General features: G+C 36.1%; 1 protein-coding gene across 1 annotated transcript in view; it reads right to left on the reverse strand.

Moving 5' to 3' along the window:
* The window catches only part of LOC139981073 (uncharacterized), a 32,938-nt gene that overhangs the window by 9,512 nt on the left and 6,776 nt on the right, over positions 1 to 16,650 (reverse strand). Inside the window, exons 3-8 of the mRNA XM_071993232.1 lie at positions 5,942 to 6,070; positions 3,539 to 3,693; positions 2,569 to 2,796; positions 2,260 to 2,335; positions 1,167 to 1,313; positions 599 to 756 (exon numbers count right to left, since the gene is read on the reverse strand). Of these exons, the coding sequence (XP_071849333.1) occupies positions 599 to 756; positions 1,167 to 1,313; positions 2,260 to 2,335; positions 2,569 to 2,796; positions 3,539 to 3,693; positions 5,942 to 6,070 (893 nt within the window). The remainder of the gene's footprint in view (positions 1 to 598; positions 757 to 1,166; positions 1,314 to 2,259; positions 2,336 to 2,568; positions 2,797 to 3,538; positions 3,694 to 5,941; positions 6,071 to 16,650) is intronic.

Raw genomic sequence — 16,650 nt, forward strand, 5'->3', positions numbered from 1 at the left:
TTTCAAGTTAGAATGTTCACAGAGTTGACCCAGAAACCAATGCCTTCATTACAGGTAATGGTAGAGGTTCATTACCTTAGAATCAGCATTTGCAGAACCCATGTCAATTACAGGAAATATAAATTACAACAAAGAAATCACTTCAGAAACTGAGGCACACGTGGCTCAATGATTTAGAATTAATTAAGTCTTCAGCAATTGTGTGTTTTGCAACATTAGATTTGTAATATCTCCCAAATGGAATAAGATTCTTCATTGATAGTTGTTTGGGAAAGTTAATTAAGACAGTTAATTCTATCACATACACCAATAATGATGGTTGGCTTTGTGTCTTCTGGCTGTGGAAGGGGAGGTCAGGGGGAGGGGGGGGCAAGTCACTAATTTCTATGACATAGATCAATAATGATGGTTGGTTGTGTGTCTCCTTGGCTGTGGAAGGGGAGGGTGGGTGGTGGGGGTTCATGACAGTTATTTCTATGATATAGACCAATAATGATGGTTGGCTATGTGTCTTCTTTAGATGTTACATAACTCCTTCAAATGTTTTTAGCTGCCTTTTATACAGATCACTATTATTAATGATACACACAGACTGTACCTTATGATTGCTTCCTGTAACTTTCTTCATTTGTTTCTGTTGTCGGTATTCCTGGATGGTTTGATGAGATCTTAGAATCATTCTACAATAATGTAGCTCTTTCTGCTCACAGTAATCCCATGCTGTTTTTCCTAGACAGTCCTTCAAATCCAGATTAACTGAAAAATACACAAGATATACTGTATCAAAAGAGTAAAGAAACATTTGCTTGTGAATTAAAAAGGTAACATGCTCTCAAATCGTCCATTACAGATCATTTTGTTGACCAAGCTGGAGTTATACGAACCTGTACTGGATCAGTGATATATTACATTGTTATTAGTGCAGTGAGAACTTATATAAGCTGCTTCACACACCACAACAGTGCATATGATTAAATTGAAATATGTTGGTCACAAGAATCTCACATAAACCTTCAGTGTAACAACTATAACAACTGATTCTTGACAAAATATCTTCTAAGCCAAGGAAATTGGGAGCAAAGTCACTTTTTCATTTATGATAATATCATCAAACTATTCATAAATACAAGTGCAATCTTTTGTTTTTGTATTCCTTGGTTATTTACCTCCTTTTTCTAGCAGAAAATTAGCTACTTCTCCATGACCGGCTAGAATAGCTGAATGAAGGCTGGTCCGCCCTTGGTTATCCAAAATGTTTATGATCGAAGAGACGACATCTTCTACAAGCAAAATTTTACAAGCCTCTAATGCACCTGTCAAGAAAACAGAAAGAGAGATGTTTCATTTGTTATCCATTACTTTCAAACTGCCACATAGGGGAGAACTTTTGATTCTTTCTGAAAGAGTTCAACTTGTAATTAACAGTGCCAATACTTGTCTGTCTTTGAAAATTTAGTAAATTATTTGAACATGTGGAATCAATCAAACCTATGTTGATCAGAGACAATATGAAATGTGAGTAGAAAAATTAGTTCATTTACTTGAACCAGATTACCGTGTCCACCCAACTTAGTATCGAACGAGACACAAACCCAACTTCTCCAAAACAGCTAAGGAAAATATTATTCCATTTGGGGAAGATCACAGATTTAGTGTTTCTTCACATACTGTATGTAAGGCAAAGGACTTGATCAAGTCTAAATATGACATCACAGTGCCACATGTGCTTTGATCGTTTACGTTTTTCTGTAATATTTCTTACATGTTTCATTTTCTGTAATGGAGATGGGTTTGCAAAATGGTGATTCTAAAATACTGAACCTCTTGGCATAACCTTGGTTTCAATGTCATCACACTGTTAACGTTCTACTTTATAACAAAGAGCAAAAGTTGAAGGTTTCAAATTCCTAGTGGCACCATGACATCACAGCTTTACAAAGTGACAAAGCTTCCCAACAAGACCTTTCAACTAGGATACTGTATCTCCCAAACGGAACAACATTTTTTTTGTTTACCTGTTTGAGTGATATTTTCTTCACAAAGATCTCTCCACGATAACGGTTGGGTGTGTGTCCCCTTATCAAATATCACAACATATCCTCTACTGTGGTAATTTATTTCCACTATATAAATAAAATTTATTCCTGGATATATAAATTTTACTGTGACATCTATGGTGCTTACATAGTCTATGTAGTTTTCCAAACACACCATTGTGGTTAAAATTTAGTTTAAAAAAATGAAGAAAAAAAACCTCACCAATTTCTGCAGCCAAGTGCAAAGCTGTCTTCCCACCAGAATCTTTTATTGCGGATGTTTCCAATGAGAGCAAACTCTAAGTTTAGATAAAAATTTCAGAAATACAATTTTAAATATAAATTGCAAATGAGAATTACAGATATTTAAGTTTTAAAAATTAAAAACTGTGAAAACTGAAATTGGAAACAATGCTTTAATGCTAATGAGGAAGGTAAATTTCCTTTACAGCAAAAGTCTTTGAAAGACAATTCTCCTTAACTGATTTGACTGAATTTGAGGAAAGAAGATGTCTCTGATGCTCTACTGTACCTTCAAGCAATCATGTGACCAATCAGGTGACTGACTGTAGACACTCCAATGAATCCAAGTTCTGCCTCTTTTGTCCCTCTCTATGCCATCAATAGCAGGAATACTGTAAGATTCTACGTTCAGGAGAGTCTCAAAATTCCGTTTTCGATCGAAATGACACGCCCACATCGCGGGTGTCAAGCCCTCCTTATCTCCAACATTTAATCCAATATTGCACTTAACGAGAATCTGAAGAAAAGAAAAACAAAGAAAATAACAATTTAATGATGTGGAAATGAAAAGAGGGTAAAATAACATTGGTAGTTTCACAAGAGTAAACTGAGTCCTCAAAAAATTCATGTTTCAACTGGACGGCCTAGACGTTTCCATCTTGACAGAAGAGTTTGATGACTAGCTTTCAAAATTAAGAATAAAATCTAAACCTGTCTTAAAAGGATTGTAGCAAACTGGAACGAACAAAGAATAAGATTGACCCTAGGAAGGAATCCAGTCTTACTTACGCTCAGCTTAATTAGCTGCCCAGATATAGGATTTAGACCAAACAGAATGAACATTTTCTACACTGTTCATGCTAGTCAGAAGCCATAGTAAGTTAGTAACCACCACTTAGTGTATTCATGGGATTATTTATGGCTCACATATTTTGTGTTACAGCGGTCATGGCTTTGAATATTTTGGCACTTGTTAAATACTATGGCTCCTGTGTAAAAAATTGCTACACATCTTTAGCACTTGTAGACTAATTTATGTATATTAATTTAACCATTTTCCATATATATTAGCATTTTGCGATGTAATACAATCTAAATTATTCCCAGGAATTATAAACAGAAAAACAATGTCGCCATCAGCATTACTACCATTACAAATTATTCAGTTTGATTTTAATATGTTGTCATACTTTTCAATCCTGTTACTTGATTACTCCACGTATTAAACATATGTATATATCTGAATGTCAGCAGCTTACCTTTAGGCAGTCATCAGAGGCCAGTTTGGCTGCCCAATGAACTGCAGATCTTCCTAACGAGTCCTGCTGGGCCAGGTCAGCCCCATGGTCCATCAGCAGCCTCAGGTTACGACTGTCTTCATGTATTATGGAGATGTGTGTCGCGGTAACTCCATCTATAACAAAGGAAGAGGAAACCAGCAAGACAAAAGGTAACGTACAGTACCAGCGAAAAAGTAAGCATTTGTTTCTTGACACAAAGGTAAATTATGTCTGTTTCTTTCGGCGGGATTTGCTCTTAATTTCCCTTTTTTTTTTTATTGCAGCAACAGGTCATGATCGACAGATGAACGAGTGGTATTGAGATGGGGGAGGGTGTAGGGGGTTTCAGAAAGTGGAATCAAGAGAGGTTGCACTTCAAAGACCTCTTCATCCCAGTTTCAAATATTTATTTTGACAGAATTACAGGCACACATTTTTTCTCCATTAATAGTTCAAATTTGGAATATTTATGATAATTTGGATACTAAAAATCTTCAACTTGTACCAAATTTAGATATTATAACAGGATCCTCCATGCTTTCAAAATGTTATAGATATACCTGCAAGGTCCTTGCAGTACATAAACAGTTTATAATTAGTTCTCGCTCTCTCTCTCTATCTCTCTTCCTTCATTTTACTATTTAATTTGATCTAAGGTGTTCTATGTGTTGCTCACACTTGGCTGTTGATCGAGACAAACACAACATCACAAACACAACATGAAGTTAATTAGAAAAGAAAATTACCTGTCACTTTAAAAATACACTGAAGAGGCGCGAGAGAGAGAAACACCCGATTGATATTCGACTCTGATGTGTTTTAACTATGCCGCCTTAAATTTGTGAAAGTTTCAAATTTCTGACATGGATAACATTATATGGCAGCTAATGCTGATTCTTGGTGGGTTCAATCTTAAAGAAAACATTAAAACCACACTCACCCTCTCCCTCACAAGTACATCTAATCATTGTATTGAGAATGTTAGATGTGTTTATGACACAAACTAATTTACATTGTTTTCTTGTTTTGTCTTTTTTTCTTATTCTTCATTTGACCAACACAAGACCATAATTACCCTCCATCCAGGCATGGATATTAACAACGTTGTGACAAGAGTTTGGTCAGTTCTCCCTTCCCTGTGTTCCGTGCCTTCCCTTTCCCTCAAAGCCCTCAAAAAAGATAGGAATACCAATTGTCCCCAGTTAAATTGACTACTACTAGCCCTACAGTACCCCAATCCTTCATCAAAATAATTAATTCCCCCCCTTCCCCGATATAAAATATTCATATTTTCTTTGTAAATACAATATAATGCAATATATAGAATGCAATATATATAGAATGCAATATAGACAGACAGATCTATGAGATAGATGATTGCATAGAAGAGTTACTTAATTAATCACTGGTTAAAAGCCAATGATTTGATAGAAAGGCATTTATAAACTTGAATCTTTTTGTTGAACATAAGAACTGTCCTCCAGTCTATTCATATTCTAAATACATATCAGTCAGTTATAACTATCAGACAGCCTTGTTTCTGCCTTCCCTCCCCAACCCCATTCCTCCTACCTTCTATCCTTTCCCCTCACAAAGCTCACCCTCAGACATTTTACAGCCTACATGAAGTCCCCCCCCCCCCCCCCGAACTCCCTGCTTTGGGTATATTCAAGCAGTGATACTTACCTGTCTCAGCTCTACTAAGTCTGTACTTTCTCATCTACCTGTACCTATTAATTGGTAATCTGTTCATCAGTGCCCCCCAACCCCCCCCCCACTCCCATTAATCCTCTTCCAGGCCAGTGCCCATTGCTTCTTTCTTCTGGATCTACCCCAAACCGTATTAAAAGTTCTTAATAATTTAAATAATCAGACATTCATAGCTTACATGGAATCTATAAATTATCAGAAAGAGGAAGACTCATAAATCTTCAGATATACCTCTTCATTCATCTAAATCATGTTTCTTTAGTTCTCAAGATGCACACAGTATTAGAGAATCCACCATCTCAACTCACAAGTATTATGACATATCAAAATCCCTCTGTCACAAAGATCCTTATCTTTTACAGATATTTTAATTGTTTAAAATATGACACCTCCAATTTCATTTTTTGTTGCCATCAGGAAGACATTAATTAGTGAACAGTTTTAAATCAATCCATTCTATTCTAATCAGATTTTTCACTCAGACACTTTGCCATATCCATCTTAATCACATACAAGTGCAAACGGCAAAAGTTTTAAAAATTTCAAATTTCTTCCATGTTTCATAATTGCTTTGAATTCTCATATTCACCTATCAATCTAACAAACTGCATTAGTGATGGATTCTATGTAAATGACCCACACTCAAGGTAAACAGCTCAACTTCACCATTACCTTTATTTGATTCATTGACACGAGCTCCTCTGCTGAGTAGAATCTGCAAGCAATCGTCACTCCCAAAGTGAACAGCGTACATGATAGCTGTCCTGCCCACTTCATCCTGAGCATTAACACAGCTGGGATCTATAATAATCATAATAATATGAAGAAAGAAACAGTGTTAACATCGTACATGATAGCTGTCCTGCCCACTTCATCCTGAGCATTACCACAGCTGGGATCTATAATAATATTAATATGAAGAAAGAAACAGTGTGAACAGCGTACATGATAGCTGTCCTGCCCACTTCATCCTGAGCATTAACACAGCTGGGATCTATCATAATAATAATATGAAGAAAGAAACAGTGTAAACAGAGTACATGATAGCTGTCCTGCCCACTTCATCCTGAGCATTAACACAGCTGGGATCTATAATAATATTAATATGAAGAAAGAAACAGTGTGAACAGCGTACATGATAGCTGTCCTGCCCACTTCATCCTGAGCATTAACACAGCTGGGATCTATAATAATATTAATATGAAGAAAGAAACAGTGTGAACAGAGTACATGATAGCTGTCCTGCCCACTTCATCCTGAGCATTAATTAACACAGCTGGGATCTATAATAATATTAATATGAAGAAAGAAACAGTGTGAACAGCGTACATGATAGCTGTCCTGCCCACTTCATCCTGAGCATTAATTAACACAGCTGGGATCTATAACAATCATAAAATGAAGAAAGAAACAGTGTTAACAGCGTACATGATAGCTGTCCTGCCCACTTCATCCTGAGCATTAACACAGCTGGGATCTATAATAATAATAATATGAAGAAAGAAACAGTGTGAACAGCGTACATGATAGCTGTCCTGCCCACTTCATCCTGAGCATTAATTAACACAGCTGGGATCTATAATAATCATAAAATGAAGAAAGAAACAGTGTTAACAGAGTACATGATAGCTGTCCTGCCCACTTCATCCTGAGCATTAACACAGCTGGGATCTATAATAATATTAATATGAAGAAAGAAACAGTGTGAACAGAGTACATGATAGCTGTCCTGCCCACTTCATCCTGAGCATTAACACAGCTGGGATCTATAATAATATTAATATGAAGAAAGAAACAGTGTGAACAGAGTACATGATTGCTGTCCTGCCCACTTCATCCTGAGCATTAACACAGCTGGGATCTATAATAATATTAATATGAAGAAAGAAACAGTGTGAACAGCGTACATGATAGCTGTCCTGCCCACTTCATCCTGAGCATTTACACAGCTGGGATCTATAATAATATTAATATGAAGAAAGAAACAGTGTGAACAGCGTACATGATAGCTGTCCTGCCCACTTCATCCTGAGCATTAACACAGCTGGGATCTATAATAAATATCATAATCATAATATGAAGAAGAAAAAAAAAACAATGTCATCACAGAGTTTTACATTTTTTTTATACATCTTTTTTTTTTATTCTCTGAAAATCAAATGGATTTGCTGTCAAACTGAACAAACAACATCCAATATTTGTTTACATTGTACTTCCATCCTGTTTCATAATGAAATGAATTGACATACATACAAGTAAGACACTTCACCAAATTAAATATTTCATCCTGAATATAAATATACCGCACAATGTTTCCTATGGTCGTCATGGTTACCAAACAAACCATGTATAAAGGCTTCACAAGAATCCCAGAGGCAAAAATAATTTGACATATGATTAGTATTTGTCATAAACTTAAGCATACAAGGAAATGGCTTACAAGGCACTGTGTGCTTTCAAATGAACTGAACACTTGAGAAAGCAGTCTATAGTTACTGTATGCGTATACATGTCTTGGTATATTGTAATTATTACAACAAGAATCCCAGGGTTGGGAGATCGGAGAGAGTAATAATATCATTTTGAACCTTCACCTACCGTGACTGATCGGTCCCTTGACAGATGGTTCTCTTTGTTTAATAGCCGCAAGCAAATAGGCAAAGCTACATAACGTTAACGACAATAATGACTGTATTTTAAAATACGGTACTTACGGTAGCAATGTAACATGAAATTTATAGAATCTGAAATTTTATATGAAGACATTTGGTGACTTTTGTGAATGACTGTGAATGGGAGAGTTGTGTCTGATGTCAACCTCTTTTTACACAAAATGCTCAAACTCTTGAAGAATTACAAAAAACTTTCTGTTTAGCTATCTTTGTCTGAATGATCTTCACAATTATAACAACAAGATTCTAACAGAAGATTATTATTCCACTGGGTTTATAAACCTGACTAAATCTAAGAGAAAGTAGATGCACGTTGACCCTGAAGTGGGTCAGTGGGGGTGCAGTGTAAAAATCTTACCAATTTTATAAGTTTGGAAGATTAGAGTGCATGATTAGTGTGAGGACATGTACGAGAGGAGTAAAGTAAGTAACAAATGCCGATGTATTGTTGCTAGGGATGTGAGCAGTATGTTAAAGTACCAGCCATATAGAGTACAGTAATTGTGTTTATATTGGAGATAAATTCACATAGTGGTCATCATATTGGAATTTATTTGTCCTCCCCGGGACATCTAACAGTGAATGTTAATTTCAATTGAAGACGTCCTCAATATTTGTCTGCCTACCCCTTCCTACCATCATCCATGCTGTGAAAATCAGGCTTACATGGTAATGCGGCTGTACAGTGATATGCCATTACTCCTCTAGCAGGAATAAATGTCTCTGGTCATGGTTAACACAGCACTATTTAATAGAAGAAATTTAAACATTATAGAGCTGATTATAGAGCAAGGGGGTTTAGGTTTATAGTTAACCTACTGTATGTACAATAACACTTTGACAGGAACTGGACTTTTAAGGTTTGCCCATGGATGGTTGCAGCCGGAAACAACTTTATTGTAACGCTATCACTGGCCGTGGCCCTATGGCTATAAGTTTATTTGCCCAGTAAGATATATATCAATCATGGTTTATTACTGTTCAAATTTATTTCACATGTTGGAAAACCTCATTTGAAATGCTGTAAAATCTAGTTTTTATGATTGTACAACCGACAAAGTATGATAGCAACCAGCTCTGCTCAAAGCAGGTCAATCAAAAGGAAAAGCGTTAAATTATTTAATAATGAAGATTAGCCAACACTTAAAATATGTGTACGTATTACTTTAGCTCTAGTTCCATAATTATACAATACAGAGCAATTCTTTCTTGTATACTCCTTTAACCTGCCAAGTAGGTTATATTGGTCTCTGCCATATAAAATTTCCCTACGGACATTCAAATCAAACGCCCACATATACATATCACACTCAACAATTTATCCTCTTCACTTAACTCTAATACAAAGAGTATTATCTGAATACAGCTTTAAATAGGCACCTTTTACCCGGCCTCTGTTGTCACGTCGCCATAGTAACGTGTGGGGAATTACATACACGCCACTGCTTGTTAACATGTGTCTTATGCAATTATAGATTGAAGAGAAGCTAGCCACGTAATTAGAATATATATGAAGTTTGGTGTGGAAGGATGATAGGTCATTTATATAACAGCTGTAATGAGTTTAACGGCTTCGTGTCGACAACTCCCTCGGCTGCAGAATTTAAGTTTGCGTAACTCGCAAAGTGCGTTCAGAATGTTTGCCTTATTTTGTCGTCTTTAATTTCAGTGACATTGCGGGCCATGCTTGACGCTGGATTATGATCAACTCTATTATCAAGTAGTTGTTTACATATTTATTATATGGCTGAATTTTTCAGCTTTTTGATTAAATCTGCCTATTACTACTCAAAATAGGAAGGCAAAGATCAGAGGAACAAGCTTGTCAAATTTTTCTTCACCAATTGATTGTTACCTAGCGATAGTTGGATTCCATCTGATTTCAACAACATTGCTTGGCCAGACAAGTATACATCAGGTTGGTCCTTAATTAATCAGAAAACAATGAAATTTAAAGTTCACAAGGGATTAAAGGGTGTGAAGACTTGCACAAAAAGAAACGTCTAATGCCTGTAATCTGACCTAGTTTCGAATGAGGTGTAACAGAAGTGTTAGACACCACCATCGATCCTAGAAAATACACACACAGCTTGCTACCGTCGGTAATTAGACACTAGTGTACAGTCAGTACATACAGATTAGCAATCGTCATTTTGGAACCACCATTGAACCGACACTGAGACCTAGATCCAGAATGTTTAATAGGGCCAGTGACAAAATTATAGATCTTTGTTACTATTTCAGAATGACAACTTTATGGCATAATAGTGAATTTAAAACAGAGAATAGCTAACAGTTTATATCACTAAATCCTCAAACTTACATCATGTACAAATGAGATAAAAACATCAAAGAACACAGCTTGTACTTATTTATTGCAAAATGTGTATAAACACCTATCTGCACTAAGTCCTTAGTTATAGAATTCATACAGGCATATGTCACTGTACTGTACCATGTTTGCATGTATATGCTGTGGATTATCCCTTGTGATGCCCACAGTAGTCAATGATACATTTGCAAAATGATAACACTGTGAGCATCATTGGTTCAACCTTTAAAGACCAACTATGGAGACTTTTCGATGAACATAAAATCCCACCATTTTTCATGTATGTAATCCTTAACTGACTCCAATTACATTGCTGTAATTAACTTTACCAATTTCGGACGTTAAATACGTGAAAAATGGGACGAAAAGTCAGCTTCTATTTCAGACATTCCTGAAACATTCCTAAGACATCAGGTGACCATGTGACGTCAACGTTTGTATACCTCACTTACAACTATACTTTTAGTGTGTAAAGTCGTATACTTGAGCTGCCAAAAACATCAACGATATTACTCCTTTTTCCTCAAAATGCCACAATTCTGTGTTGTTGGAGGTTGCAGTTATACCTTATCCAACAAAAGCATCAGCTTTTTTAGATTTCCGAGTAAACGAACCGACGTAAAACGCCGCACACTTTGGATCAATTTTTTGAGATCCACGCGGAAAGATTTTTCAGCACCCGGAGTATCTCATGCCCATGAGTCCACACGTTGCATGACCCTGCTTCTGTGTATGCTGCAAATGTCTCATTCTGTGAAAATTATATACTGTCGATAGCTGTGTCGGACCATGGTCGGACATAGCTAATGTGAAATTGACCGTAAACACGCCCTGGACGTCCTTACATGTAACATTATATCACGCAATTGACAGTAATATATTTACTGTAAGAGATGACCGTATATATATACCGTGCCAAGGGTATAGCATTGTTAGTACATGTACGGTAGTTAGTTACAACTCGCCGGCGTTGGCTCACAGCATGTGTAAATAGCCATGTTAGGATTTATCTATTTCATTTTTTGTATTCCAGTATCGTGAGTTCGTGATACATGTGTAATATTGTCCGTTCTGTTTATTCCGACATCTGCATGTTCCAAGGAGTTGAATAAAAACGGTAGTATGTAGCGATCGGACGTTTTATTTCGCTAGTGACTGTCTTGTGATTGTGGGATGTTACTGGTCAAGGCCTGTTTCAACTAGACCTAACTCTATGGAATTACACAGAGTCACGGTAGTTTTTCGCCCATGATTGAACAAGAAACGTGGATTAGGATATTCACTGCTAAATTTGTTTATTGACAGGATACTTTTTCTGTGTTTGTACTTTTCGATATTAAAACGAGTAAGTACTACGTAAGTATATTGTACCGTACGGACCTATTGACGCTACGCTATGTAAAAGATGCCTCCATTTAAGTGGAAATTTTGCTAATAAAATAAGCAATTTAACTAAAATTTCTGCTTATAATTGTCTTAAAACTTGTTGTTAACCTTCATGTGTTCTTGTTTTAAGCTAACAGCTTTTCAAACGCTCGAAATTGGAAGTCAAAAACAGTACAATTGTTCGCTATCTGTGTACAAACAGTGCCTATATCAGTGTTTGATTTTCGCGGTATACAAACTTTGACGTCACACGGTGACCAGAGGCTCCTTTGGGTCAATCTCTGTTTTCAGACATTCCAGAGGTTCATGTCACGTGACTACCCAAAATGTCCATTTTCGTGGTCGTTTTTTGGTGGGTTATAGTAGGTTTTCGAAGATTATTTTTTACACATGTTGATTATGGGTATGTAAACTCCTAAATTAATGGAAAATCTCAAAAAAAAAAATTGCCTCCATATTTGGTCTTTAACTGCACAAGTAAAGGAAATAAGTTTGCAGAATTAACATCTTGTTTAAAAGTTTCCTTATAAAGCAAAAATGGACTTCCAAATTCTGCTCGGATTTAACTGTTACAAGCCTTCTTAACTGCAAATTTATGAAAACAACCCAATCTCTACAGTGGCGATTCCTTTGGTAGTCCAGTTATTGCAGATGAGAGTTGAGAATGTTTCTTTAAAGGTGAAATATATCCCGAGGGTTCACTGGATGAGACCCAGATTAGCTTTGGAGATCCCCTGCAGGGGTAATTGTTTCTATTTTTAGGATTCAATCTGAGTAAATGGATTAGCAATCCCAGCAGCACCACAGGAACCTTGAGGTCTTGCTTTTGCATTTGCTACTGTATATAAGATTAGAGGCCTTGAAGGATCAAAGTAAAGTGCAGGAAATATTACGCTGAACTTCGAAGATCTACGGTGGTAGAAAATAGCATAATATGGAAGGTTTCCTACCTGGGAAACTTTTTTTCCTCACTTTGTCCATTTAGTCAGGCCACTAGAAATAATGATCTGCTTTTGCCATGATAAAGTTGGCACATTTAGCACATACTGTGGCCCAAAAGACTAAAAATCCTGAAACTTTATAATTTTGGATTAAATTGGTCAACCGGTCAACTGCTGAAAAGAAATGTACAGTGCGGTTCAAGCAAAATGTGTGGACTTGATAATTGATATAGTAAATATAGTTCTCACTGGCATTTATCTTTGGAACAGATGTATCGTTTACTGCACAGTGAAGGACTTTTGCGAGCAGCCCAATATAATAATATGCTACAGGTAATAACAAGCAGTAATTCAGGGCATTTAAGTTAGGTACACAAATCATGTTGATTCTTTGACTGACTATTGTTAACTGACTACCATCATAAATGTCATATATATTGCCAGTCATATACAGTAGTCATATTAAATGTATGTCGTCATATATAGACATATATAGTCAGACATTTCATATAGCCTGTCATATAGTCATATAGCAATATCAGGGCTCAAATTTAATGGTCATCCGGTCGGCCCAAATCCTTCGAGACAACCAAAACTCACGACGGACAACCTAAAACCCGGCTTAGGTTGTCCGATGGACAACTAGCCTATTTGCTGTAGCTGTTCAACAATTGAAACAAAACTTGGAATATCCCTAAATTCTTTAAAATTAACTTCAGCCCCTAAAAATTATAGTAGCTTGTTGGTATGGCCCTCCATTCATATTAGAAATAACGTAAGAAATTTCGGAACGTTCTGTAATGAGGGGGAATCCGACACTTAAGCTAAAGGTGGCTGTGACCACGCTTGATTCCTGCCTCATGGCCGCACTCACATATGACAACTTATTGACAAGCTAGCTGGAGTACAATGTGTATGCAGTACTATACTGTGTATGTGTTCTGTACATGTACCACATGCTCATTAATGTTGCTGCACCATACCAGCTGTATGCCCTGGGCTTACCGGCTGTCTTTGGAAATGATCGGAAACGATTATGGAAATCAATTTTCACTACCAGAGAATTCCCCCAACCCGAAATGATTAATGAACATGTCATACACCACAAAAAGGTCTCTACCTCTACACTACAGTTCTGTCCAAGATTTGTCGATCTCTGTAAGACTATAGTCACTAACTTTTAAGCCTCAGGACGATAGACTAGGCATGTGTAGCCTAACATTACAGTGCTCACCTACAAGGCTAAATTGATACATTTTGGTATTACTTATGGCTTTCGCGCAAGGCACGCCATTTAAAAAATTCAAGTGCTTCATTTGGACAACCAAAAAATCATTTGGACCACCAAATATGAAGGCAAGGTTGTCTGAAGGACAACTTTACAATTTTCTTTAAAATGAGCCCTAAATATATAGTCAGATAGATAAATATATAGTCAGATAGATAGTCATACGTGTCATATAGCCAGTCAAATAGTCATATAGAAATAACAATATAGTCATATACAGTACGTATATATAGCGAGTAATATAGTCATATTCATACGTGTCATATAGCCAGTCATATAGCAACATATTTCATAGCCAGTTATATAGTTATATAGCAATACTAATGTAGTCATACATGTCATATAGCCAGTCATAACAATATATATACAGTACATATAGTCATAAATAGTTATAGCCATATAGCAATAAAGTCATATGTGTCATATAGCCAGTCATATAGCAATATATAGTCATATATATTCATACCAGTAATATATAGTCATATAGCAAATTAGTCATACGTTTCATATAGCCAGTCATATAGCAATATATGTAGTCATAAAATCATATGGCAATATATATAGTCATATATACAGTAGTCATAGTTTAGCATATATCATACATGTCATATAGCCAGTCATAGCAATATATAGTCATAGCCAGTCATATAGTCATATATATATGGCAATATATATAGTCATAGTATAGCAATATATATCATACATGTCATATAGTCAGTCAGTAGCCTGAATTTTGAGGCCTACCTGCCAGGGGTGTTATTTCAACAGAAGTGACATAAAATGTAGGTCTGTAGACTAGGAAATATGACTGACAAATATAAATTGACCCGCCCCCTTCCCTCCCCCTGCTGGGTTGCTATGCAAAGTCAGCTGGGTAATCATCTAGGTAAAAAGAAAAACAGAAACTTACTTTAAACTGTTTCAATTGAAAATTGATACCTGTCTCCTCTTATAACAAGCATTTTCCCATCTACATAACCTTAAAGAGAAAAGGCAAATTATATTTCTGGTGGGAAGGAGGGGGAGTGGAGATGTAATAAGCCTATTTGTTGGGTTTAATGACACTGCTGAGAACAGAATACAGTACATTTAAGAAACTGAAGGTTCAGGCCTTTTTGTATAATTCTGTTGTGTGAACTGTAATGGGATAAAAGGGCTGCAAGTGCCTACAGTACCTCACTTGCCAAAGTCATACCGATATTTAAAAAGGGTGACGTTCATTTATTTAGTAATTATCGTCCCATTTCTATACTACCTTGTATATCGAAAATCTTGGAAAGGTTGATTTTTAACAGTCTCAATGCTTTCTTTGATAAGTTTCATATTCTCAATGAAAACCAATTTGGTTTTCGCCCTGGCCACTCTACAGAACTTGCTTTGGTCAATGCAGTGGATAAAATTCATAGTGCTCTTGATTTGGGTGATAATTGTATTGGTGTTTTTTTAGACCTTTCCAAAGCATTCGATACCATCGATCATGGAATTCTTCTGGGGAAATTATCACATTACGGTATTAGAGGTCTAGCTCTTTCTCTCATTTCAAGTTATTTGTTTAACAGGCAACAGTACGTTTCTTTTTCTGGAATCAATTCTGATAATCGTTCAGTTAAGTGCGGTGTTCCTCAAGGGTCTATATTAGGTCCACTTCTTTTTATAATTTACGTAAATGATATTTGCAACGTCTCTACAAATTGCTCGATTGTCCTTTTTTCTGATGACACTAATATTTTTTTCTCTGACAGCAATGTAGAAACTCTTAAAGTAACGCAATGAAGTAATGCAATGAATTAAATGCGTTTTATGATTGGTTTTCTGCTAACAAACTGTCTTTGAATATTGATAAAACAAATTATGTGGTATTTGGAAACTCCTCTAGAATATTAAATGCTGATTTATATATGCATGGTATTGGCCTTAGAAGAGTCGATAATATTAAATTTCTTGGTGTGTATATTGACTCTCAGCTCTCTTGGAAAGTCCAAATCAATCATGTTTGTAAACAAGTTTCTAGAGGTGTAGGTATTTTATCTAAGTTAAAATATACTTTTCCAAGGAAAATTCTGAGATCTATTTACTATAGTATTATATTTCCTAATCTATCGCACTGTTCTTCAGTTTGGTCTGGTACTTTCAATACTAACCTTAATAAGCTTGTCATTCTCCAAAAACGGGCTGTGAGGCATATGACGTCTTCAGCTCCAGGTGATAATACCAGTCATTTATTCTCCTCCTTAAACGTGCTCAAGTTCACTGATCTCATTTCTTTAAATGTTCTGACGTTTACTTACGGTGCTATGAACAATCTGCTTCCAAATTCTTTTGCTACCTTTTATACAATTGGTCACTCTATTCACAATTATAATACTAGACAAGCTGGTCATTTACGTGCTTCTTTTTGTCGTAATTCAAAGAGCATGCAAAGCCTCTGTTATCGATCTATTTCTTTGTGGAACAATCTTCGTTCAGGCGACATCATAAAAATTACTATAAAAGCCATTATTGATTGAATCCGTTGTAAGGGGTGGGAGTAGGTGGTGGTGATTTGGGGGGGGGGTAGTGTTATTTGTCTTATGTGTTAAGGTTATCTTTTTTGGGGGGGGGTTCTTCTTTTTTTAAGGTGTTAAGGTTTTCCATTTTCTTTGATGGGAGTACTCTATTCGATTAAGCCCACAAGGGTTTCTTAGTTTACTTCCTTTCACATATTTACTTATTTGCAGTTATATTGTCTTGTTCACCTTGTATTACTATGTGTTGAAACAATA

Source organism: Apostichopus japonicus, chromosome 15 (genome assembly GCF_037975245.1).
Source record: "Apostichopus japonicus isolate 1M-3 chromosome 15, ASM3797524v1, whole genome shotgun sequence".
NCBI classification, from domain to species: domain Eukaryota; kingdom Metazoa; phylum Echinodermata; class Holothuroidea; order Aspidochirotida; family Stichopodidae; genus Apostichopus; species Apostichopus japonicus.